At 34.2% G+C, this 27,530-nt stretch overlaps 1 protein-coding gene across 1 annotated transcript; it reads left to right on the top strand.

Annotated features, from left to right (window-relative positions):
- On the top strand, positions 1 to 27,461 carry LOC122667511 (electron transfer flavoprotein subunit alpha, mitochondrial). The gene is made up of 8 exons (XM_043863789.1): positions 1 to 155; positions 15,898 to 16,080; positions 16,292 to 16,503; positions 23,692 to 23,855; positions 24,117 to 24,275; positions 24,583 to 24,635; positions 25,512 to 25,652; positions 27,017 to 27,461. The coding sequence occupies exons 1-8, from the start codon at positions 60 to 62 to the stop codon at positions 27,092 to 27,094; spliced, it is 1,086 nt and encodes a 361-aa protein (XP_043719724.1). The 5' UTR covers positions 1 to 59; the 3' UTR covers positions 27,095 to 27,461.
- The last annotated feature ends 69 nt before the right edge of the window (positions 27,462 to 27,530 follow it).

Genomic DNA, 27,530 nt, shown 5'->3' with positions numbered 1-27,530 from the left:
AGAAGAGAAGTTCCAAATTTGAACCTCGAAACCCTAACAGCCTCCAGTGCGAAGGGAAGATGTCAACTATTGTGATGCTCAGAGCTCTGAGAAAACCAACTTCTTATGTGTTTTCACCATATCCATCTTCACATTTTGCCTCTATGTCTAGATTTGTACGTCCACTGCATTATGTAACTACGCACTTCTTATTAATTTATTTGGATAGTTTTGCTTGCTTTAGCTTGTATGGATATTCTTTTGTTTGATTGGATGTCGATCAATTGTTGTGTATCCGAAATTGTTCCTTTTAGTGAACTTCGTTCTTCCTTTGATTATTGAATTTAGATTTTTGTTCGGTTCATAGTTTGATTTATGTCGATTATTGATATGTTTGGTTGCTTAATCTATCCGTGGAAAAATAATTTAGAAGAACAATTGGGTAGTTCAGAATGCTTAAGAATCCAAATAGGGTTTTGAAACTTAAATCGAAAAGGTCATGACGAATTCAACTTTCAATTAGAAAGTTGAAATTTCTTACATTAGCTTATACACTTGAATCAATGGAAATAGATGAGCTCTATGTTGGAATATGTCAAATGGGCAGGTCTCTGAATTAGAACAGTCAGGTAGCAGTTGTGTTGCTTGCAGCGCTCATCTGCGGAGCAGACTTGAAGAGAGCCTTCTCTTAGGCTCTTTGGTCTAGCTTTCTGCTAGGGTGGTCAAGTGACTCATGCAAGTGCCTAGGCTTCATTTTCCTGTTGTTTTCAATTAAAAGCCCACCTCATTTAGCTAAAACTATCCCAAGCCAAGAGAAGGTGGATTCAACTCGTTCAGCTGTTAAAAGGACAAGGAGTGCTTATGAGTTAAATAGCATGTAAGGCCCAAAGCTAAACCAAATATAGCCAGACTCATGGTGCTTATTTACATGGATAACTTTTCTGCTAACTTTTCTTTGAATTTTAAGTGTTGTGAGGTTGTGAGTTGTTTTATCTGATTTTTTTTTTACTAGTAAAATTGCACGTGCAAATGCACATATTTTTAATATCTTCTACGAAAATATTATAAAAAAAAGTTTTTAATATCAATTATTAAAAATTTTTAAGTTTTTTTTTTATAGTATAGCTAAAAGAAGTTATTGATGGATGATAAAAAATACTTACATCAGTACACGAAACAATATGCTAAGGTTGTTGTTAATGATTTAAAAGAATGACATGTGCAAAATGCGCAACTAATACTTCGACGACACAATATATATTTACACCTCCATTGTCAAAGAATTCCCAATTAACAGTGTACATAGTAATAGATTTTTTCTTGTGATCATCGAAAATATTTGTTCTGTAACAAAATTAATACCAATTTTCATTAAAGTAGGCAATAATAACGTTTCAATAAATTAAACAAAAAAAGTAAATTGATTATAATTTTTTTATGATGTAGAAATATATGAACTGACCTGCATAATTCCAAAGTGTCTTTTTTTTTATGAAACTTTGACGAATTCCACCTGTTGTAATTTGAATTATGTACTTGAATTATTAAGCATTAGATGTATTTGAATTATTGAACCTGCAAATAAAATATTATATTAGTAATTATAATTAAGTAATTATAATTATGTTAAGAAGTATTTGTTTGAGCTTAAAATTTTACCTTGGTAATAGAACTTATTTGTATACAACATTCTTTGTGTAAGATCCTATTTTCTGCATTGTGTTGTTATTCTTTACTAAAACCTTTGTTGTTGACATTGATACTCCTCTTGACAATGCTACATACAGTTGTCCATATAAGAATACTGCTTCTGGAAGATATACCCCAACATATGGTATTGTTTGCCCTTGTGATTTATTTATCGTCATAGCAAAGCTAAGACGAATTGAGAATTGTTCTCTTTTCAAATGGAAAGGATATCCTTCACTTTCTGCTGGGCATAGTGGAATTCTTGGGATTGATACAATAGAACCAATAAATTGGCCAATTGCAATCTCTGCTAATATAACATAATTTTTGAATTGTCGATAAACCAAACGAGGTCTATTACATTCTCCTTGTGTTAGACTCAAATTTCTTAAAAGCATTACTGGACAATTCTTCTTCAAAATAAATTTGTGAGGTGGTAATCCATTTGCCGCCAATGAATTGAGAAATTCTTCTGGATATTGTGTATCTGCATCATCAGTTGCTGAATCGAAACTGTAGTATGTAACACTTTCTCCAGGGAATAAATTAATTAGCTTTTCATTCAATTTGTCAACTATTTCATTCTTAGTTGCTAATATTGCTCTTTTTGTTACATATTTTGTCGAATGACCATGATGTTACAATTCATTGAATATTTTATTTATCAATTCATCTTCACCATTACCTTCATTTTTTATTATAATAGGCATCTCATCAGGTATTTTTATCAAATTTTCAACTTCAGTTAGTTATTCTCCATTTCCAATACGTAACAGAAGTTCACTGAAATATGTATCATTTATTGCTCTCATATTTGTTGTCAGTTATAATTTCTTCATTTTTAGCCATAAATATGACATTACTAAACTTGCTCCACTGTTTCTGTTCTTGTCCCTCGAGGAACTACAGGTAGTATCTGTCTAAAATCTCCTTCGAATACCACAACTTTACCTCCAAATGACTCAAAATTTCCTATTATATCTTGCAATGTCCTATCAACTGCCTCAATTGCTTGTCTTTTTGCCATTAGTACTTCATCCCAGATGATAACTTTTGCTCTTCTTATTAATTCAGCAATTACACTCTGCTTTGAGAAATTACAAATACTTGAATCATCGATGATGATTGATAGTTTAAATCTTAAATGTGTTATTCTTCCACCAGGCATTATTGTAGCTGCAACTCTTGATGTTGCTGTTGCAAGAGCAATTTCATTATTTGATCTTATCGTTGCAAGTAGTGCACGATATACATATGTCTTCCCTGTACCTCCTGGACCATCAATGAAGAAGATATCACTCTTATTTGAATCATTATGTTCAGAATAATATTGTATGCATTCAACTGCTCCACATTCAGCTTCTTTGGTGATTCACAATCTTCTTGACTAATTGTTATTGCATATTCATCTTCAATTTCTTTTCTATGATTTCCACTTGATTCTTGAAGATTTTCTTCCATTTTTGGCAAATCATATTCTTTGATGCTTTTACCCATAGCTTGTAAGAAAGAATTAATATTTTTCAGTGATTCAAAAGTGTTATATTCTTTTCTCAGATTTCTTCTTTGAAAATCTTCAGACAATGTTTCAAAGTTCTCATCCCATAACTTTTTAACATCTCATGATTCACAATAAACCGATATCGTAGCAAAAAGTTTTCGAACTATTAGTGGCATGTGGAAGAAAGATGCATCTTTTAAACATTCAGAAATTGCATTGTCACTTTTAAGAAGACCATGCTTTTTAGCAGCTTCTTTAAAAGATAGGCATTGTTGTCCATCAACATACAGTAGATTTTCAAATGATGTTGCTCCTCTGACAGTATTCAATAGTAATCTCAAGTATAATCTTTCTTCTTCTGAAGGATGTGTCAAATTTACACGTCCAATTGATCCTTTTATCTTTCTTATGGTCCAACATTTACCTTGATTGTTCCACATATAATGCTCTAGGAATTCTTTGTAAAGATATTTTCTTACCTCTAGAAAAATTGAATTCATTCTGAAGAACTCAGTCAACATTGTTCTAGATGTATTATTTGATCGAACAACATTTTTCAAGTTTTGATTTTTTCAATACCATATCATTTGCTTATTTGGTAGATGCAATTGTAGATTAATTATATGTGGGAACATCTCATTTAAGTTGAACTCAAATATTCTCCACATTGTTTCTTGGGCAGATACTCATCTTGCATCTCTATACTGCTTGATTTCATCCATTAAATACTCCTCAGTATTATATGATATAAAAACTGCAACACAATCATGTCCTTTATAAACATACTTGTATAGATACTTTACTGCCTTCAATCAAGAACATATCTCAATATTAATGCGACAGTCATATCTTATCAAGAGATATGGATTATAAGGAACAACCCATCTATTATCGAACAATTGTTTTCTAACTATCACTTGTCTTCCATTATTTCTCCTTCTGTAAATTGGATAAGAGTCTTTTTCTTGCATTGTCTTCAGACTGAAACCGTGAGGATATCTATTCTTACATATCCCATTTCTCATGCAAGTATTCTTTATATTTAAATCTCCACAAAGACCATGCATCATATGTTTCACAACTTTAGTATACAAATCTAGATATTCATCAGAATTTAGAATCTCAGCACAAACATATCTGTTGAAAATATCAGGATTTGATATTTTGTCATCTTTTTGTAAAATTATTAACATGTGTGCATGTGGAAGACCTCTTTTTTGGAATTCAATGACATGTACATGTGCACATACTTTTCCAAAAATATTTTTCTTGAATATTTGATCTTTTAGATCTTGGAGCTTTGCTTGGAATATTCTGGCTGTAAGATCTGGTCTATCTTGTGTAACTTGGCTTTCTTCTAATTCTTTATGTATCTCTATCCAGTCTGGATTACATGTCATAGTTATAAATAAATCAGATTTTTCAAAATTTTGAACCAAAGTTAATGCATCAAGATACCTTCGACGCATATCTCTTGGTCCCCCAATAAAATATGCAGGTAAGACAAGTTTTTTTCCAATTTCACTACCTCTTGTCTGTCTATCAACTATTCCTTGATATAATTCTGCTCGAATATTTGATTGTCTTGAACGATAAAAATCTAATATCGTTGCCTCAATTTTAATATACATGTCTACGACATATTGATGAAGCAATCTACTAGAGTATAAAAGAATAGAACGATTACCATCTCTGATTTGGAGCTTGTGGCAATAATAGGATCTTGGAGATATCCTGTTTCTTTTGTTTTCATCAAATCCTGCAATTGTGAGAAGATATATCAATTATTTATTTTATCTGTAATCATAATGAAAATAAGCTCTTTTATGTACACATACCGTCATCATTGTCTTCTTCACCATTAAATATAGCTTCTTCCTCAGAGGTTATAAAATTTGATACAATAGATGTTGCAGATCTTTTTTTTATACTCCTATGCCAACCAACTTCTCCATTTGGGTATAACAATGGATATTGCAACGCATCATAACAACCATAGTAATGCTTTACTCGATGCTTCTTCCCTGAATGACCTTGGATGACTATATCACATTTTTCCTTCATGTTAGGATTATTTCCTTCTATCCAAATTGCTGCAACTTGATCGACTGATGGTGCATTATAGATTCTTTGGTCAAGATGTATATCACTCTTAATTACTATCTCATGATTCTTCAAAGACCAAACATCTTTCAAACTTCTAAAGAATCGTGCATATGGATTATTTGATAGAATATCGATTAGTTTCAATACCATTGGTTTTTTTATGTTTGTTCTTTTAATATCTTCATCCTATTTTGTACTTCATGATCTGTATCATAGCAAATAACATGGCTTTTCTTTTTCTGGCAATATTGGAGGTAATTCATGATAGACTTGTCCTTGAACTCTAAAAGTATAAACACCTTCTTTAGCATTTACAAGCTCTTTGTCAACATGGACTCCAAAAGATGTAAATGAAAACATACTACTCGTATAAATCTACGAAACTCAATAGCTTCAGCTGTTTGAGAGGTGAATAATTCATATAATTCATCTGGAACTGTTGTTGACGCTAAGAGAACATTACCATTTGAGCAACAGAAATATGGTGGTTCATATTGAAATTTTTTTGCTCCACAATATCTGCATGATGGTATTTTTTTAAGTACATTTAAACAAGAGTATTCAGGTTCTACATCTGTCATATTTTTAGATTAAATTAATATTTTAATTAAAAAATATAATTGATTTAAAGAGTTATCTCAAATTTATGAATTTGTAATTCTAACCTTTAAATAATTCTACATTTTCATAATTTGAATGTGAAGAACTTGAACCTTTAAGTTGTGCTTTGAGCATCAACTTTTTATTTGCTGATTCTTTACTTGGTTCTGTTGTCCCTCTTTCTTTTTTTTTTATTATCATTGTATCTTTGACGTTGAATTTCTGAAAGCATTTTTTTTTATGCCATGTTTTTGTTCTCTGAAATAAATATTAGAACATTACATATACATTGACAATAAAATAACCAGCAAACTTTCTTTGAATAGAAAAAATTATATAACACCAACTGAAAATAATGTCCTAGATTGTAAAAAGTACAAAAAAAATCAAATATTTCATATTATAATTAGTTTAATTGAATTATCTTTGGATACCAATTTGGATTAACAATTTGTTAAGTGAAATATATTCAAAAAATTCCAAATATTGCTACTCACTGTTAACTCAAATTTCAATCATTATAAAGTAATACTATAGCAAAAATCTTTTTAAAGTGTCATAATCCAACTTTTCAAATTATATACATTCAGTAAGTACCAAATTACATTGGAATATCAGTTCTTAAACTTCTTCGATTTTGATCTTTTTGCTTTTGTGTTCTTCTTTTGATTCATTATCTTCGTTTTTGTCTTCATCATGATTCCCTTCTTTGATGCTTTCTGCTACAATGTTTTTTTTGGATTCTATTTTTATTGTTGTTGTTGTCCAATCGAAAGTAGAAGCAACATATTTTTTATACGAAATCATGTAACTTTTGTTTATTCTGCAAAAAAATGGTAAACTAATTATTAAATAATAAATATTAATGTAGATCTAAATTTTAATTGTATGTTATAAATTTTTTTTTACTTGTTCCATTGATTTGTTAAATTCTGTTGCTGGACATCCTATCAAGCTCTCAACTTCGTTAAACATTGTTACATTTATTCTCTCTGTTGTATCTGAAATTTTATATCTGACCATATACCTATGATGTAAAAATAATTTGTTAGTCCTTAATAATGTTTACATAAATTTGTTAGTGATATATAAAATTTTGAAATATTTTTACCTTTTTGTGTATGATACGTTACTTTCATAATTTTCATAACTGACATTTTCTCCTTCGAAATGTACTTTCTTCTTACAGTTATTGCACGCATTGTACCATGGTTCGTCATTATCAATACTTAATAGTATGCCTCTGATATAATAATATTGTTTCTACAAAAAAAAAAAATTGATTGTTAAATAACTTTGTAATTTAATATTTTTTTAATAATTTAGAAGTTACAATTTTTTTTGGACCTGAATTGAAGGTATTTCTTGTTCAATGAGATTTTTCATTTTTATATGCTCAGCTCCTTTGAATTTCAAATATTTTGCCATCATAGGATTGGTTTTCTTCATTCTAATACCTGTTGTTGACCTGTACAATTACAAACGTGTTGTTAGTTTTTTAAATTTATTTGTAATTATATATTAGTTTAATATATGAATAGTATAGCTTTACCATATTTTCAATTCTTCTGCCTTTGGAATTTTTGGATTTATTTCAATTGTTGTCGATCCAGTTGTTGATAATGATGATGTACCTAAAATTTGAAATTATAATTTAATATTCTTTACACTTAAAAATAATAGTAAGTAAATTGAATATATGTTAGATTTACCTTTATATGTTGATATTATAATCGACATGAAAGCAACCACAGGCTTTTGTATTACAATTTCTTTCAGTTTTTCTCCTTCATTTGTTGCGTAGTTTCTCCATAATGTCAGCATCATTTGATTGATACAATTATTGAAGATTAAAAATAATATTGTTAGTATTTTTCTAATAATATAATTTATAAAAATTTATAATGTTTTGTTATCTTATTCTATGCTTGTAATATATATCTCTCGTTTTACTTTTCCTGTTCCAATGGGGATGACTTTTTCAAAATTTGTGATCACTCCAATAACATCTTCAAAATAAAATTCGATTACATTAATAATATTGGATATTCTTTTTTAAATTTCAAATAAATTTACATTAATATTCATAGTCTAAATATAATAACTTACCAAATATAGTTTCTTCGTTATTATCTGCTTTCTGTAATTCACTCAGCTTCTTGAAATTGTGCAGAAAAATGTTTGGATTTATCATTTCATCAGCCTCTTCTATCTTTGTGAATTTGGTGAATGTCAAGTTAATCTCTTTGTGTATGTTGTTGAAATTTGGATTAACTTTTTTTATCACTCCATCCGATATGTAGTATGTTTTTTCCTGTTCATGTGTGTTGTCAAATCTTTCTAAAACTTCATTGAACATTATACCTTGTATTTTTGTTCTCTGTAAAAAAATTAAAGTTTTAATCATTTAATTTGACATGAATTTTTTTTAAATATTTAAATATTTTTATTTTTAAATATTAAATGAACATACCTCATTGACCATGAAAACAATCTTTTGTACTTTTCCTGATCGTTTTGAATTGTCATAATATGTGATGTATTTTTGCAATACTATCAGCTTCAGTTTTCAATCTTTTTGATAAGGCTTTAATTGATTAATGTAGATTAAATTTGACATTTTTCCTACACAAATTAATTAGCAAACAATTTGTTTATTGTACAGCAACAACAGAAATAGAAATTAATTTGTTTATTTCGCTACACAAAATAATCATTTTCAACATGGGACATATGAACATATGATTAATTTAAAAAATTAAGTTTAGACACTTACCAGAAGGATAACAACAGAAATAGAAATTAATTTGTATATTTCACTATACAAAATAATCGTTTTCTACATTGGACGTATGAAGACCATATAATTAATTTAAAAAATTAAGTTTAGACACTTATCAGAAGGACTTTGTTGAAAATTCCTACATGTCATGGAAATAAGAATATCATAAGATGTAAAAAAGAGAAATAAATAAAATAAATATACAAATCATATAAGTTGGTTTTTCACATTGTTAACAGTTTTTGAAATATGTTTTGAAATATGACTGATAGTAGATCCGATACGCCATCTCTCTCATGTGACACACCGTTTCACATATATTTGCCACATGGCAGCTCAGATGGGACCAAAAGTTTGTGGACAGTTGGAAAGAAAGGCCTTTGTCCAAATGCTAAATTTCAGACCAATCCAACTCTATCAAGTGGCAAAACAAAGAGACTACAGTAGGTTGAATGGATATGCACAGGACGTGTATGGCTTCAGATGGGAATGGTAAATGATTAAATTTGAAGTTGATGATATACAAAGACTCTCTTGGTATGTTGCCATGTCACACACCATTGATGTAGATTGACTAAGGAGGAAGGAAAAAAAGGTCCAGCCAGAACTTTAGGCCCACCTTTTGGTACAATATCGTGGGCCACGGAAGGCCCATCATTACATTAAATTTGTTGTCATATTTCTTTGATGATGCCTTGGTGTCATCTTGAAGACTAAAGGAGCACCAAGAAATGCGATCCAGGCCGACTGTGAAGTTAAGAAGACAACTAATTTTTCATCATCCAAGCTTCCAAAAGGCTGTGTCTATAAGTTTCTTACCGTTGTTCCCAAAGAGGATCAATTATTTTTTGACTTGAATAGTCAATTGAACAAATTAGTTCTTGATCTGAGGCCATCTTTGGTATAGTTTTGATTTTTTATTTTTACCTTAAAAACCGTTTTTGATTGCGTTTGGTATCGTTTATGAAGCCTGTTTCTATTTAAAAAAGATTGAAAAAAATCAAAAACCAAAAATAGATCGAAAGCTATTTATGGTTTTTGGCCAAAAATCACTTTTGAGCTTTATGCGGGACTTTAATGAGCACGTGCTCATTGGTCTCAAAATAGAAGGGTAAGAGTGTCATTTCATCGTTTAATTAGAAATATTGATCCTCCTTGTCTAACAACAACTTCTTCTTCTTCCTGCAACCCCATTTGCCACTTCCCATCTTATTTGAGTTTCAAGGTAGGGTTAGGAGTTGATTTTCCTTTAAATACTTGGCTGTACCCAACGATTGTGGTTGAATTGTTTTGATTGAAATTGAAAGAAGTGTTTACCGGTGCTACTGTGTGCAACATTTCCTCCTCTGATCGTCTCTCGCTTTTCTCCCATACTCCTATCTTCTCACTCTCTTCGTGTGATATTAATACCTATTTCCAGCGACACCTGCAACCTACCAGATCTGAATCAAACTCTAATTATCCTGTCCAGTTCTACCTGAAAATTAGAGCGAAAGATCTTACACTACAGGGCGATTTCCCCATCTTATTTTCAGACCGAAATACACCAAGGGCTGTGAGGTCGAGACTGGAAATTACTGTTGGTTCCAATTACACCACTAGAAACGAAACCAGGTAGTTTCCCTTGATGATTTGAAGGCTGTTCATTGGGACAGTGCTTGGATTTTAAAGGATTTCGATAAGCAATTCAAGGCCCTAACCTCGGCTTGATTGACTCTGCTGCTTGGAAATTTCTGGTGGTTGAACTCGTAACCTCTCCTGTTCTCCACTGGTTCTGCCCGACTCAAGACATGGAATCTCAGTTACGAGTTTATGCTTTGGGAAGGAAGATGGGTAAATGTGGCATCTCTCCACCCACTCACTTCAAAAAACTATTATGCATATAGATATGCCAAACATGTTTCTTTGTTTACAATCTATTTTGTGTAGTGGTTTCCAAACGATTTTTATGTTTTGACAAAAAATGATTTTTATTAATGATTTTTATTAAATAGGTAAAAATCAAAAATAAAAACTATACCAAAGAGAGCCTAAATAAACCCATAAAGGGTGTACACAGTGCACATGGATCGTGTCACAGTGGAGTCTGGGGAGGGTCATAATATACGCAGCCTTACCCCTACTTTCGCACAGAGTCTGTATCCAGGCTTTAACCCGTGACCACTTGATCACAATGGGCCTAAGTCGAGTCCACCTGTGAACCGCAACTGGTTGTAGCAAGTTTGGTTGTTAATGTGAACGCCACAACTTCATTCTTCATAATTCCACGGCGGGGTTTTGGCCGATTCAAATCTTCAGGTGGATGGTTGACATTGGAGAAGGGTAATATCGATATTTTAGACGAGCAAAGAATCCATGGCGGTATAAAAAGGATCTCTGCTCTGGTTCGTGGAATCAGGACATTAAAATTTTCAGAAATTTCGCTATTTCTTACTCGTGTCTTGGTTTGATTTTGCTGACGAAGTATTCTACGAACCCTAGATCAGCTTTCATAATAAGCTCAATGGCGTGGAGAATTGCAGCAAGATACGTATCCAGAAGGTTCTCGAGCGGTGGCAAAATCCTCAGTGAAGAGGAAAAGGCTGCAGAGAACGTTTACATCAAGGTGCATTTCTCAAATTTGCTAATCGATTAGTTGTTTGCCCTTTGACTATTTGAATCTGAAATTATGCAGTGATTTTGATAAACTCTTTGTGCGGCCGATGAAGTTTGATAGATAGACATGTTGTAAGTGTGACTGGGGTTTCTACTTTTTAATCTCGTAGTTTAATTTCCTGATTTTTGAGCTTATTGATTTTATAATCATTTCAGTTAGGGATGAGAGATAGTGATGATTGTTTCTTCAACGGATGAAGTATTAGTTGTTTGTCCTTCAACTATTTGAATAATCTGAGATTATGCAGTGGTTTTGATAACTCGTTGTGCGGGCGATGAAGTTTGATAGATAGGCATGTCGTAAGTCTAACTGGGATTTCTACTTTTTAATCTGGTAGTTTAATTTCCTGATTTTGAGCTTTAGATTTCGATTATTTTTTATTGATATTATAATAATTTCAGTGTGGAAGACAGATAGTGATGACTGTTTCTTTAACTGATGAACTCTCTGTTCAGCAGTTATTCTTTGATTTCGGAATAAGGGTGATGTATCTTTGTTTCTGATCCTGAAGTATTTCGATTGTTTTGGTGCCGTCTTGAATCTTTACTTGTGTGGTGTGCCTGTAGGGCTTTGTCCTTGTCAGGAGAGAAAGAACTTTAAAAACTTTGCATAATAGGGAATAAGCATTTTTGTTCTTAAGTTGAAATCTAAACCATATAATCTGATAATGAAGTGCTTATCAAGCCAGTAGATGCTGGTGGTAAAGTCTGTCCTGTCATAGCCAACTGGAAATGAGTATCACATTGTGAAGCGGCTTCTTGTGTCCTACCAAATTTGGAATTTTACTTGAGTGGTTCACAAAGAAAGAAACGATCAGAAAAGGAAAAAAGGAGGAAGAGACATTAGTATTAATTGCCTCACGCAGAAAGTTGATGCACTTAGGAGCATATGGTTATTTTTTATGTATGCAATTGCTTGTTATGGTATTAATTGTCTTTGCATATGAATTTTGTGTCTAAGACATATGTTCTTTATAGATGTGGCTATTAACATAAATTAATTTTGGTATTCCTTCAGTATTTTATACATGAAAATTGTACCTGTAGGAACAGTTTTTTCTGACAATGGTGAGGGGAAGGGTGAGGTAGTGAAGAAATTTTCCATTCTATCTTCATTGACTAATTTGCCTTTAAAAGAGAGTAGTTCTCTAGGAAAATAATACTCGGCTAATGCTACTTTTTCCTTGTAGAAAGAGAAGAACAGCTCATTCTTCATAAAGTTCTTTAGTAATATGTGAATATAAAAGAAAAATGCAAAGTGGTTCAAATTTTTGAAGACCCATATTCTGATGTAGGAGCATCTTCTTGTACTCATGACCATCATGAATCAAGGAGATCATAATATGATGAGATATATGTTCCACCTAATGTTTTTTAAGGGGCAAGCTTATAGTCTCAGTCTGCAGCTTCTTTATTTGGTAGTGTAGGCCTTTTTGTTTTGCAGTAAATCAGCTATAATTTATTTTTTCATGGGGAGGTGCAAAGTGGCAAGTTAAAGTGTCTGTTTCGACAATAGTAAAGGAAAAGAATGCTCAACTTTTCATGTTGGAAGCCAACTTTTAATAGGTTTTCTTATAAGGTTAATCCAAAAACTAAATAAAAAGAAGGTTCCATGTAGAATAATTATCAGTCAAAGAACGAATTAGTTATAACCGGTAGAGTATGCTAGCAAGATCAAAATTGTCATTTTAGAAAATTACAATAATCGAATAATGAACTGACAAAACAAAATGAATGAAAGAACTAAGGGAAGAAATGTAGTTGTCTTACGATTTTCTAATCCGGGTAAGAAGTAGAGTAGATAAGCTATACCAGCATATTTTCCAAATGCAAGCAACTTTTTCCCATGATTTTCAATAATAAGCTCATAGTCATATAAAGATGCCTTTTCCGCAAGGATCTAAACTTGATAGAGAAATTGTGATGGAGTGGATAAGGAATGAGGGAGTGAATTAACTGAGAATTAGGAGAATTAACTTTCCCTCAACTGGAAACAGATTCATTTTAAGAAAACGAAGTGTATAGAGAGAATGAGGGAGTGAATTTAGCTGAAAATTAGGAGAATTAATTGAGGGGGAATTTAGATGAAAATTAGGAGAAAATTAGGAGAATTAATTGAGGGGGAATTTAGATGAAAATTAGGAGAATTATTTGAGGGGGGGGGTTATCGATTGAACAAGTGTATAGAGAGAATGAGGGAGTGGATAAGGAATGAGGGAGTGAATTTAGCTAAAAATTAGGAGAATTAACTTCCCTCAAATTAAAACAGTTTCATTTTAAGAAAACGAAGTGTATGGAGAGAAATAAGGTAGCTGCAAAATTAGGAGAATTAATTGGACGTCTGAGTATAACGAAGTGTTTTTTTAAATTTCTTAAATAATTTAAATATAGACTTACCTAAAAAAAGGGGAGTGGATAATAGATTTGTTTCTTTTTTTTTTTTTTGAAAAAGGATTAATGAGGGGTATTTTTTGGAGATTTATAGATATTATTGAAGGGTATTTTTGGTTCCCTCAACTTGAACCAGATTCATTTTAAGAAAACGAAGTGTATAGAGAGAATGAGGGAGTGAATTTAGCTGAAAATTAGGAGAAAATTAGGAGAATTAATTGAGGGGGAATTTTTAGATGAAAATTAGGAGAATTATTTGAGGGGGGGGGGGAGGGTTTATCGATTGAACAAGTGTATAGAAAGAATGAGGGAGTGGATAAGGAATGAGGGAGTGAATTTTAGCTAAAAATTAGGAGAATTAACTTCCCTCAAATTAAAACGGTTTCATTTTAAGAAAACGAAGTGTATGGAGAGAAATAAGGTAGCTAGAAATTAGGAGAATTAATTAGGGAGTGGATAATAATAGACTCGTTTCATGGGAATTTTTTTTTTTTTTTTAATTCTTAAATAATTTAAGATTTGAAGATAGATTTGTTTCTATTTTTTTGACTTACCTAAAAAAAGGGCAGTGGATTAGATTTGTTTCTAATTTTATTTTTTTTTGACTTTTGAGTTTCTACACTTTTTTTTTTGTTTTGAAGAATGGAAAATTCCTTTTATAATAATTACACTTACCTAAAAAAAGGGAGTGGATAATAATAGACTCGTTTCATGGGAGAGTTTTTTTTTTTTTTTTTTTTTTAAATTCTTAAATAATTTAAGATTTGAAGATAGATTTGTTTCTATTTTTTTGACTTACCTAAAAAAACGGGAGTGGATAATAGATTTGTTTCTTTTTCTTTTTTTTTTGAAAAAGGATTAATGAGGGGTATTTTTTTGAGATTTATAGATATTATTGAAGGGTATTTTTGGTACAAAAAGATTTGCCATGACTTTTGAGTTTCTACACTTATAATATAGTACGATATATATTAAAAAAAAAAAAAAGTGGTTGTGGGCTGTGTACCATTTTCTTTGGTAGCATTTTAAGTGGGGCTAAACGATTTTAAGCTATAATGTTTATCCTTTTTTATTGTTATTTGACCATGGCTTCTCTGTTAGATGCATATCTTGATCGATTGAATGTTTATCAACCACTAAAACAATAAAAGGGGGGGGGGGGAGGTTTAAGAAAGCAAATGTTGGGAAAATGTCGATAGATAAGTATTAGTTGATAAATCTATGGAAACAAAAATGACACTATTCATATAAATTTTGAAGTTTTTCTGACGCAGAAAATTAAGAATACGGTATTATAAATTGTTCTGCACTTCTGCAGTATCTTTTTTTATAGTTCCTTTTTCTTTGTAATAAGAAAAGGAGGCTCCCTATACTGTATGGCCAACAAAATAGAAATATTAAAAGATTTTATAGTTTTAGTTTGTCAAGGAATCAAATTTATATGTGGGATTTATCATTGTCAATGCCTGTCCAAGACTGATACACATACACTTGATAAATCAGTAAAACTTTCTACAACTTAGGCTTAGTAATCTGAGTTACAGTTAAATACTTAACAGGCCAAGTGGCTAACCAAGATTGAGCCTAGTTATCCTTTTTATCTCCTTTCAGACAGATAATAAAATCATTCATTTCCTTCAAAAACAAATTTTGCAAGCCATCTGACATTGGCCTTGGAAAGCTAGACAGATTCTAATCCTCCGACCCAATAGGAAAAAAAAGAAAAAGAAAAATGATAGAGATAAAGATAAAGTCAAAATGTAAACCTTTGACATACTGCCCAAAATTTGGTGCAATCCTTCTTTTGGGCACATTTAACAAATCCGTAACCTCTCAGAGCTAAGCCTAAGCTGATTCCAAGCCTCATGAACATGAGTCTTAGCAGAGTGGGGAAACTTTAACTGGTTTGCATTTCTAGTTTTTCATTATCTTACATGTTGACATTTCTCAGTTGAACAACCATAACCTAACATCCACTAGTTTGGTGGTTTCCTGCCAAGTATTTCTGGTTAAATTTAACACTGCCAACTCTATTTACAGAAACGCTTCATGTTCCTCATCTTTTTTGTAAATTTTAGTCTATTAAGCTTTTTACAACCGCTAGGCGCTGTATGATGTGTTTTGTGGTGTTGTTTAGACTATGTGCATGCATTATTCATTTTTGTTTTGTTTCTCAACTTTGTATAATGTATAGATAAGCACATTGATTTTGGCTGAACATGAGGATGGAGCTATAAAACCATCATCCTTGAGCGCTGTAGCAGCTGCTGGGGCTCTTAGCGAGGGAAATTCCATTTCTATGTTACTGGCTGGAGCAGGTCCATCCCTTCAAAAAGCTGCTTCACATGCTGCCTCTATTCATCCTTCAATTTCTCAGGTATTACTATCAATATGATTGAATGGCTTCTTTCAAGCATCTAAAAGCTCAATATCCATTTAATTCCCGGTTTGGCAGTTAGAAGTATGAAAGTATCTTGAGGTTTAATAGTTTATCTATTCAGCATTGTCTTTGTGATGGTGTTTCGAGGTTTCTTTTAAAGCATTGTAGTTACCATTTTCTTGTTTTCCTGTTTTTCTGGGAGGTATAGGTGCTTGTGGCTGATACAAATAAGCTAAGTCATCCTCTTGCTGAACCTTGGGCTGAACTGGTCCATTTGGTTCAGCAGAAAGATGGCTATTCACACATAATTGCTGCTTCAAGTTCATTTGGGAAAAACATCCTTCCACGAGCAGCAGCTCTTTTGGATGTATCTCCTATCACAGATGTCACTGAAATTTCTGGGCCTCAGTTATTTGTCAGGTACTTCTGGCTACCCCATATATTAGACAAAACCTTTCTGTATTGTTACCCTTTTTCTTATTGGACTGTTCTAAATTTCACAGGTTTAATATATTATACCCTACTCGTTCTCATAATTTATTCATTTACTTGTATCTGAGAATGAAACAACGATTGAAATGCCATCCTGTGTCAATAGTCCCTAAACTCATCCGATAATATTCTCCACCTTGCTTTGATCGCACTTGTTGGGCATGGGAGTATGCATAATTCGAAAAATGTTGGCGCATGGACTGATCTTCACATGCATTAGGGTAAGTAGGGTTAAGAATTACCTCTTGAGTATCACAATTACAACACCTCCTAAGGATTTCAATACTTGATCTTGTCTCTCCACTCAATACTTTGGATCTTCCTTAAGTAACTATTGATCAACCTTTTTGAACAATGGAGGCCCTAATTGTGGGGGGGAGAGAGAGAGAGCTATGCGCAAGTTGCTCGTAGTCTCTCATAGAATGATGTAGGTGCACTACCTTGGATTGACCCAAACCCAGTTGAGTATCCAGACAAAGTTGAAGCGGGTCCAGTTTGAGTCTTGGGTCTAGTAGGATATTAGGGATTTATTTTAACAAATAATATTTTATTTAGTCAATTTTAGAAAGTGGGATACGTTTGCAATTGTTAGAGTTGGGTAGGAATCTAGGATGTTTTTTTTTTATGAAAACAAAAAAAGGAAGTTTACTTAGAAATTTTGGTAGAATACATAGTGTTTGTCTTTGCGCATAGGACGCAAGGTTAAGAGCTACAGCTAAGCATGAGTTATCTGTAAAATTAGTAAAGGTAATATCTAGAGACCTATCACTTATATACATTAGATCCTTAATATATAGCCAAGGCCACGAATAGTTAGTAGGAGATGGAAGAGCATTGGCAATCATTTGGTTTGAGCACCAAATTTCCTTGATCTTTAATCCTATATGAGCTGCATGATCTAGACCAGTCCTGATACTGTACAATTCTGGTTCTCAGACCGTAGAAGACAGAATATTCCCTGCAGCAAATAACAAAAACCTTCCATCCATCAAAAAAATATACAACCAGCCTGCCAGTCTTACTCCCTGCACACATTAAAATAGGATATTTAAGCTAAGGAATAGATTTCCATGAAACCAGTTTGCAAATATTGTCGGGCATCTTAAATACAACATTGGGAGAAAAGGGAAAATGTAAATCCGCTATCCAGCATGAGACCTGTTTTATCACCAATATGGCATTTGGTTTCTCAGAGCCAAAGATAACTTTGTTTCTGGCCGACCATATGAAATAGCAAGTAATAATAAACACCTCAAAAAACCAAATAGTTGAGGCCTTATCTAATTGTCTTGATGAAAAAAATTTAAAACAAAAGTCGCTCAGGGAATCATAGACCAGAGATTCAGTACGTAATCCCAGAGGTCTAGCCACCCAAATATGTTTGACCCAATCGCATGAAAGGAATAGATGCCAGTAGGATTCAATACTATTTCCATAGAAGGCACAAGAAGGGTTGATTTGTAGCCATTTGGAAACGGAAGCCTTGACTGGAATTTCTGCATGTATCACACGCTAGAAAAAAATTTTAAATTTGGGGTGAATCTTGAGTTTCCAAAAGAAATTCCACCATGAGGAAAACAAAGATTAGGGGTAGCAGGGGAGGAGAGAAGAAAATTAGCAGCAAGTTTAGTACTAAAATTGCCATTTTTGGCCAATGTGCACCACCATCTATCATCTTAATTATTTAAGTTGAAATTTAAAATCATGGGGTGCAGGTTAGCAGGGATTAGGGATTGAACAGAATTAGGAGTAAGACCCTCCTCCAATTCTATGTGGGCTATGGTGGTCCTTTTGTCCTTGATAGAAAGACTAGAGGTGGTATAATTAGTTAGGCTTAAAGGAAGAGATGGATTCCACCTATCAGTCCAAAAGAAAGTGTTTTCATCATTTCCTAATTTTCTAATGACCATCTTTTCAAGATTAGGGGTTATGTGTGCAATGCTGTTCCAGATTTGTGAACCTTTTTTGGATCTAGTGGCAGGGTCGAAGAAAGAGGTCTTAGGAAAGTATTTGGCCACTCTGGCCCAAAGAGAGCTCGGTTCGGTAATTACCTCCAACCTAGTTTTAATAAAAGTGTCTTATTGTGGGTTTCAGCTTTTCGAAAACCAAGGCCACCATGAGATTTTGGGCAACACATTTTGTCCCGCGCAATGAGGGTAGAATTCCTTTTGTTGTTCTTGTTCCCAAGCCAGAACTTGAGGCAAATTGAATCAATGTTCCTGCAAATTTGTCCAGGTAACAAGAAACAATTCATTATATAAGCGGGGGTACAAGCTAATACCGATTGGATTAATACCCTACGACCTGCATAGGATAATAAGTTTGATTTCCAGATGGTAAGCTTCTTTTGCATTCTAGCTACAATTCCACTAAATTCCTTTACTTTAGACCTGCAAGGAAAAAGATTAGTCCCCAGATACATAGAGTTTTTTACCATTTCTTTTATCCCAATTAGATCAGAGAGAGTCTTCTTGGTTGAAGATGGCACATTTTTGCTAAAATGGAGACCACTTTTGGAAAAATTTATTTCCTGTCCCGATAGATCTGAGAAGAGATCAAGAATTGCCTTTATAGTCAGCAAATCTTCCGAAGTTGCCCGGCAAATTATGAAGATGTCATCTTCGAACAAAAGATGAGTAATTTCCGGGGCACCACGAGAGATCTTGATCCCATGAAAAAGATTCATATCTCTATAGATAGAAATCAGTCGAGATAAAGCTTCCATGGCCACACTAAAAAGATATGGACTGAGAGGGCAACCTTGTCGAAGGCCTCTAGAAGCCTGGAAGAAATCAAAAGGACTACCATCCAACTTAATTGAAAAAGAAGAGGTGGAGATTAGGGCATTAATAAGCTGCTTCCAGTGATTTCCAAAACCCAAGAAGTCGAAAAGAGAAGTAATGAGACCCCATTCGAGTTTATTATAGGCCTTAGACATATCAATTTTAATGAACGCTTATGCAAGAAAGCAGCTTGCAAAGGGGAAATAATTGAGGACAGGAGGGGTTTGAGTATGTTTGCAATTAATTTTGAGAGGATTTTGTAATTAACATTACAGAAGCTAATTGGTCTGAATTCACCTATCTTTGTTGCAGCAGAGGATTTTGGTATTAAGCAGATGAGGGTGTGATTGGTCCCTGGAGGGACGGTAGCATTTAGAAAAAAATTGGATACGAAAGAAAATAAGTCCTATTGCACCAGGTCCCAAAATTTTTGGTCCTTTTAAGGCTCCAAGCCTTGACAGTTTCCAGGCAGTTTTCTTTCAAAAATCTAGGATGTTGTTTCCTTGTTAAAGTTTGTTTCCAAGTTTATTAGGTTTCCTTTGTTAGTTGGGTTTTTTTCTTTTAAATAGCTTATAATAGGATGAAATTACAGATTGAATAAAATGGAATAGTTATGGTTTGAGTAGCCATTGTGGCTGTGTGTGTGCACTCTTCTCCCCCCTTCTTCTTATGCGATTTCCCCTCTCCCTTGCAATATCTTTCCTACCAGCCCTCCACCACTTATATTTACCAAAAGGTACTAGAACTTAAGTGATAAGTAAACTATTTACTTATTACACTACCATAAGTGGATGGTAATACAAACTCACAAATTGGTAAAAGTGTTTCTCTTAGTCTCTCCACTTCACAATATCGTCTGATAGGTCAACCGGTATGGAATACTATGACTGTCTTTAAACCTTATTTATCAGAAACATGCAATCAGGGAATCTCAACCGTGTATTGGACCTAAAACTTTTATAAAATATTTTTAAATATAATTATTTAAATAATGATAAGAATATTTAAAACCATTTGTAAACACTCTACAAAACAGCCATTGAACTCGGAATTTAGTGCAATAACATTCAATGAATTCCCACTTGATATTCTCCTTGTATGGGAAGTGGATTGCATATTGAGAATCTCTCCTATTCACATATGAATGCTGTGAATTTATTGCACCGATAATCAGCCAGTTGGCTTTGACCTTTTGTACACCATAATGCTTAAATGCATATAGTCCAATTGCAACGGTGAGGACCTCTCAGGTCTGAAGATCAAAGTACCAATGATGAAAGTGTAGTAAGGGGGGGGGGGTGGGAATAGAGAACATTCCATGCAAGAGTCTCATCATGGTCCAAATCGATACACATGAGTACTTTCACATTTATATTTTTGGAATCCCATTTACTAGAAATATCCAATGTAACAACCATATGAACTGAATGCCTAGTTCAGCCATTAGTTGTGAATAGTTAACGGTCTAACCGTGGGGCACACACAATCGCACAAAAATGACAAGAATTAATTCATTTAAATTGTTCAAATTGGATTTGATGGACACAAATCCAACAATCTCCCACTTGTACATCAAATCCAATGTCATGTTCATTTAATTCTAATGTTCTATTTATGGAATCTCATTTACTAGAAATATCCGTTGTAACAACCATATGAACTGAATGCCTAGTTCAGTCATTAGTTGTGAATAGTTAAAGGTCTAACCCTAGGGTACACACAATCGCACAAAAAATGACAAGAATTAATTCATTTAAATTGTTCAAATTGGGTTTGATGGATACAAATCCAACAATCTCCCACTTGTACATCGAATCCAATGTCATGTTCATTTAATTTTAATGTTCTCAACATGTCTATCAAATGCATTAGAAGCTAAACCCTTAGTCAAAGGGTCTGACAAATTATCAGCAATGTTGACCTTGGCAATAATACTAATATCACCATGTTGTATGATCTCCCAGATGTGATTGATACTTCCGACCCACTTGTTTATTCCTTTGATTCTCAGTTCGTTTACTTGTGCTATGCCTCCTCTGTTATCCAATACAACGGAATGGGGGAGCTTGACAAACTCATGGACCATCTCAAGATCTATTAAGAATTTTCTCAACCATACACCTTCTGTGGCTGCTTCACTAGTTGTCAAATATTCAACCGCAGTTGTAGAGTCAATTGTTGACTTCTGATTAGCACTTTTCCATGGGATCTGCCCCACCTCATAACATGAACACCATTTTAAAAGTGGAATTTTTGTCATCTTTGTAAGTCTAGAAGTCAGAATCTATGTATCCAATGATAGACAAATAATATTCACAATAAATGAGGAAATAATCCATAGTTCTCAAATACTTGAGGTTGCATTTGACAACAGTCCAATGTTCCAACAAAATGACAAATATCTGGTTTAGCACACAGCATGACATATGTGAGAATTCCTACAACAAAAGCATAGGGGATTCTTTTCATTGCTTCAATTAGGGATGTCAACCGGTTAGGCTCGGTCGATTTCAGTCATTCCTAAGTGGTCCCAACCAATTTAAGGCCCCACAGTATTTCCACCATTTTAGGTTATCGGGCCTTGTAGGCCAGCCATGGACACATTTTCATCCTGTTAATCGGTTATCGATACATAATTGAGCTTTAAATGGGTTAATTGACTAAATAGGCCATAAATAGTCCTTAAATGGGTTATAAACGGTAGGTTATGAGTTGGTCATAGTATTTGGTTGGGCCCGGTCAGGTGACCATCGAGCTGCTACCTTGCACCAGCAAGAATTGATTATTAACTGGTTGTTGCTTGTTGCTTGAGCACAACATGTTTAGTAATTGGTCGGACCGATCTCAGGCTTCAACCGATCAGTTCAGGATGGGCCTACCGGTGTGGGACAAATTTTGACACCCCTAGCCTCAATGTCCTTAGGGGCCTGTGGGCACTAAGACTTTGATAAACTGATGCCATGCCTGAGAAGAAAATTTCCTTTCTTAGAATCCTGCGTGTGGTATTTGTCCAGAACTTTGTTGATATGGTTAGATTGTGAGAGTCCTAACATTCTACTCTTGTAATCTCTCACAAGTTTAATACCTAGGATGTAGCTGGCTTTTCCCAAGTCCTTTATTAAAAATTTTGTGCATTTCTTCTTCATAGAAGAGCACACACCCACATCATTTCAAATCAATAATCCATAGTTGTCATTCTCAAGGCGTCGACTTAACGCCTTGGTCGCCTTGCATCTTGGCCCCTTCCAATGCCTTGGGTCGCTTAGACGTCGTAACAGTTATGATGTCACACTACATAAAGGACTATGAAACACACTGCACTCCCACTGATCTTCTTGTAAACACATTGTTCATCCATGTTTTGTTCAAAAGCAACCATTTTTACTGTTTGATCAAAACAAATGTTCCAGCTCCTAGAAACTCGCTTGAGACTAGAGATAAATCTCAACAGTTTGCACACTTAGGTCTCTTTTCCTTAAGAAGTAAACTTTTTTGGCTGTTGCATATAGACATCTTCTTCAAGATATTCATTCAGGAAGGCAGGTTGCACGTTCATGAGATAAGCTTGGAAGAGGGTCATAGGAACATCAAAAGGAGGAATGTGAAGAAATAGGAGCTCAAAATACTGTTCACATGAACAGTGTTTTCAGTGTTGGAATGGCTCTCGCTCTAGGCATGGTGATACTGAGAGGGACATTTTTAAGAGATGCCTGATGATGAGAAGAAATACCACTTGGTTGACTAGAGCAGAGTTTATCCTGTAAGGTGTACTTTGACTGTCCTTTTTTTTTTTTTTTTTTTTTTAAAGTGTAAATAGGCTTTGCCCTTTTCCAAGAGAAAAGGTGCAGCATTTGTGGCAACTGCACTAAAAGAAGGAAGAAGAGGGGGGGAAAAAATGAGTCACTACAGTACTTTCAGCTTCTGCATGACGATTACAATTGTTTTTTTCCCTTGGACAGCCTTAAATATCAGATGCCGTGTATATTTGACTTCACCATACAAACGACTCGTTCATAATAAAATACTGCAGTTCTTTAGGCTTCTGCATAATAATTACCTTCTTTAGGTGCAGCATTTAGGATGCTATCTCTGTCTCTGCTCTTGGCTTGTTACCTTGGTTCCTAGTTGATGCATCAAACACATGATTTAGATAAAAAAAAAAAAATTTTTAAATTAATGCATCAAACATATGTTCTATTCATATTCTTGTCTTGTACATATTGATGATTTCAGTTGCTTATCTTTCTGTTCTTTCATTTAATAGGGACTGAGATGAGTGGTAAATTTTTTTTTTTTAATTTGGTTGAATATAAGGTCTGCTTCCATCTGGCAGGCCAATTTATGCTGGAAATGCTCTATGTACTGTCCGGTACACTGGTGGTGACCCTTGTATGCTAACCATAAGGTCCACTTCATTTCCGGTGCCTTCAATTTCAGCTGATTCAAAATCTAACGCGGCTACGATTTCCCAGGTTGATCTCTCAACCTTTAGTGAAGGTCTGTTTGCCATCTGTTGAATTAACATTCATGACATCCCTGTTGTTCTTTGCTTGGTTTCAAAGAGGAAAAGTTAAGGTTTTTGCTTTATCGTGGAATAATATCTAAATATGGTGCCATAAATTTAACTATCAGCTTAGAGATTTTTTTTGTATTGGTTCTCTAACCTTAATTTTGTTTGCTTGCTTTTTTTACCCATCTTTTTTGCATTGGTTCCAAATGTTAAAATGGGGATATTATATTTCATCTCCCTATCTACAGATGCCGATAGAAAGTCCAGGTATGTAAAGCATACATCTCAGGAAACTGAACGCCCTGATCTGGGAAATGCTCGCATAGTAGTCACCGGGGGACGGGGGTTGAAAAGTGCTGAGAACTTCAAATTAATAGAGAAACTTGCGGAAAAACTTGGTGCAGCAGGTATGTGACTTTGTACTTCATGAATCATCTAAAGTAAGTAGCTGTCTTAATTTCTCCCTGTGCTTGTTCATTTCTGTAATATTCATCAAATTGATAACCAGATTTTCAGTCTTTTTTACTGAGTATTCTTAGCATAATGATCTGCCTTTTCCTTCATTTAAACTTTGAATGTGATTGTTTTTTATGAAAATTTTAGAAATTTTAATTATATGGTCTCTAATTGATGTTGTCTTCAAGTTTTTTTATGACCTTCCATACTTCTTTTACACTAGTCTAGTGTGATTGACTGATCTCTTCTTTCGCTTAGTTGGTGCTACTCGGGCTGCTGTTGATTCAGGATATGTTCCTAACGAGCTCCAGGTAACTCTATCAGTTTCTACCAACTCTATCTCTATCATAACATGTTGCTTTTCATTGAGTTCCTTTCCAAGACTGTTTTATTTTTAAAAGCTTTTATGATTAATATTAATTTTTTTTTTACAAACTGTCGATATATTGTTGTGTTTGCCCTTCCTAACAGCTCGAGCTTTTGGGATCAGTAGTTCTAACATAGTGTCAAAGCCAGGAGGTTGGGTGTTCGATCCTTGGTAGGTGCAGGGGAGTGTGTTGTTGCGCCCTTGTGCCCTGTACCCAGTGCCACGTAGTGGTGTCACGTGCAGAGTCGCGGGTGTGTGGGCCTGCACATGCCCCGGGGGCTGTTGATGTATTGTTGTGTGCCCCTCCTAACAGCTCGAGCTTTTGAGATTATTAGCATTTGTTACACAAACCTATAAGAATACCCTTTGCCTGTCTATGCTACCTAGAAATTTGTCATGATGTTTTGTCTGCATGCACATGCACATTTTTTGAATAGTAAAAGTATTTCATTCAGTCAGTTGATTCATTTGAAATCATGATTAATAAGCGAATAATAGGATTATTCCCTTTAATTATCTTTCAAGCATTCTCTTCCCAAGCATAAGAAAATAGATATTATCCTATAAAAGTTAGTCTAAAAGTTTATGTGTGCAAGTAGTGGATCCACTAGGGCTTGTACCTGCTTGGTGGTTCTGTGTACTTCATATCCTATATAGATGATGCTTTACATCCAACAGGCCTGACTATGGATGCCCTGAGTCATTTATTTGATTTGTTTTATTGTTAGTAGTATGTTATTAACAAGTGTCTCTCTCTTTCTCAAATTCTCGACTCTATGTGGTTCTTATCCCAGATTTCATGTGGTTCATTGTTTGTCAGGTTGGACAAACTGGAAAGATTGTTGCCCCAGACTTGTATATGGCATTTGGGGTCTCAGGAGCTATTCAACACTTGGCTGGAATAAGAGATTCAAAGGTCATTGTGGCTGTAAATAGAGATGCAGATGCCCCCATATTCCAGGTTATAACTTGATTCCTTATGCTGCACCCCGTTCGCTCTCCCCTTTATGCCATTGGCCTGCAAACTACATTTTTATTGAGGCTAGCCCAATTTTGTAGATGGTACCACCTGAGAGATCAGAATTTGTCTTGTTGACAAGAAGGTTGGCAAGTCAAACAGCAGATAATTTAATGGAATTGTACCTCTTTTCCTTTTGTCCAAGACATCCTCAGTAAAGCACAGGTTGAGAAAAGCAGTAGCAAAATTAGTATGAGAATACTCAAACGAGAGATGAAACCAATGCCAATCAAATTAGCATAGTTAGGATTATAGATGGGCTCTGTTCTGGACCATCTGGCATTCTCCTCCTCCGCTCTCCCCCGCCCGTGGAATGGGTCGTATGAAATGCAATTGATCATCTGGTAGATAAGTTTTTGGATATCTTGATCTTATCAAACCCAATAAGGGAAAAAGTAGTTGGAGGTTCAACTGATCAATATAACTTATATTGATCTCATAAAGCAACTGTCTATTGTGAAGACTGAGTTTATCCCAATTTGTGCTACATGGTGGTTGGAGGTTCAACTGATAAATGCTTGTTGGAAAAGAAGAGTGACGAAAGCATTTCATATATACCAAACTTTTTTATGTCCAAAACCTACATCGAGTTTCTAATATAAGAAAGGGGAAAAAAACATCCTTACGGTTAATCAATTTACTCAGTGCAATATCAAATGTATGTTATACACATTGTTTTAGAGAAAATATTGCATAGGGTTGTCAATTGGGACAGGTCCTAGCCAGGTCCATCTTTTGGAAGCCAGGACCAGAACTGTCCTGATCAAATATTCTGTTCCAATCTATAGAACCAGTACCAATTAATAATGGGAGGGTCTGATTCTGATTCCCAATCAGTCCATAGACTAAAACATCAATATGGTCTGTTTTAATATGAATATGCTTGGCCCAAGAGAGTGAATACCCAGTGAAAAACATAAACACCTATATATAAATTCCCATAATCAGTACCTGAAGGCTAAGGACCAGAACTGGCCCTGTCGGTTTCGGACCAGTTCCTGGTCCTGGCCTGAGATTGACCCCCTAATTTTACATTGATAAAACGGTTCTAAAATAACTGGGTGATTGAAAATGGTCAATACTTATGCTAGAACAGTAGTTGGCTGCCTACTGTAAATACTGTGATAGTAACATGAATGCTGATTATTTTCTTCCCTGATTGTGGAACATGAAAAAAGAAGCAAAGGAAAATTGTTGTTTACTTCCATCTTAAATATTATATTCTTATAAGGTGAGAGCTGCACTGAATTCTTTAAGCCCATTGAATTTGCATTTTCATCAGCTTGGTCTGGGTGGTGATTTTGCAGGTTGCTGATTATGGACTTGTGGCTGATCTGTTTGAGGTACTACCTGAGTTGCTGGAGAAGCTTCCTGATAAAAAGTAGCCAATTAGTTGAAGTTTCCGTCTACTGAGAAACCACTCAAGTAAATAAATAAAAGCTCAAAGTAGAACAAACCAAGCAACAGAGGGGACTCGCCACAGGTTCATACATGAGAATAATCCTTTGAAAGTGGGATGGAGAAATGCTTCTACTGTTTGTTCCATTAGAAACACCATTCTTGGGTTCTTGTTTTACTTTCTATTATCAATGAAACAACTGAGAGTATTGACTTGGAATGACTCTTTCTGTGACTTTGAGTATTCTACGTTTTGCTTGGATTGGGATATATATAGCTTACTAGTGCTTAATTGTGACAGAATGCTTGATCCAGTATGAAATCTTAAGACCCATGTTCAGAACTCCCTACTTCATCAATCCCACCTCTTAATGCGTCTTTTAAATGGTTAATACTGTCAGTGATGTAGTGTGAACTTGATGC

Source organism: Telopea speciosissima, chromosome 7, assembly GCF_018873765.1.
Source record: "Telopea speciosissima isolate NSW1024214 ecotype Mountain lineage chromosome 7, Tspe_v1, whole genome shotgun sequence".
In the NCBI taxonomy this organism is placed as follows: domain Eukaryota; kingdom Viridiplantae; phylum Streptophyta; class Magnoliopsida; order Proteales; family Proteaceae; genus Telopea; species Telopea speciosissima.
Note: the sequence above shows the minus strand (reverse complement) of the source record. Positions and strands in the feature narration are given on the sequence as shown.

Excerpts from the sequence above, each read along its gene's own strand:
- LOC122667511 (XM_043863789.1), top strand. The coding sequence starts at position 60 with ATGTCAACTATTGTGATGCTCAGAGCTCTGAGAAAACCAACTTCTTAT. Across the intron at positions 23,856-24,116 it reads TCTCTCAACCTTTAGTGAAG|ATGCCGATAGAAAGTCCAGG; the intron begins GTCTGTTTGCCA and ends CCCTATCTACAG. Across the intron at positions 24,276-24,582 it reads GGAAAAACTTGGTGCAGCAG|TTGGTGCTACTCGGGCTGCT; the intron begins GTATGTGACTTT and ends TCTTTCGCTTAG.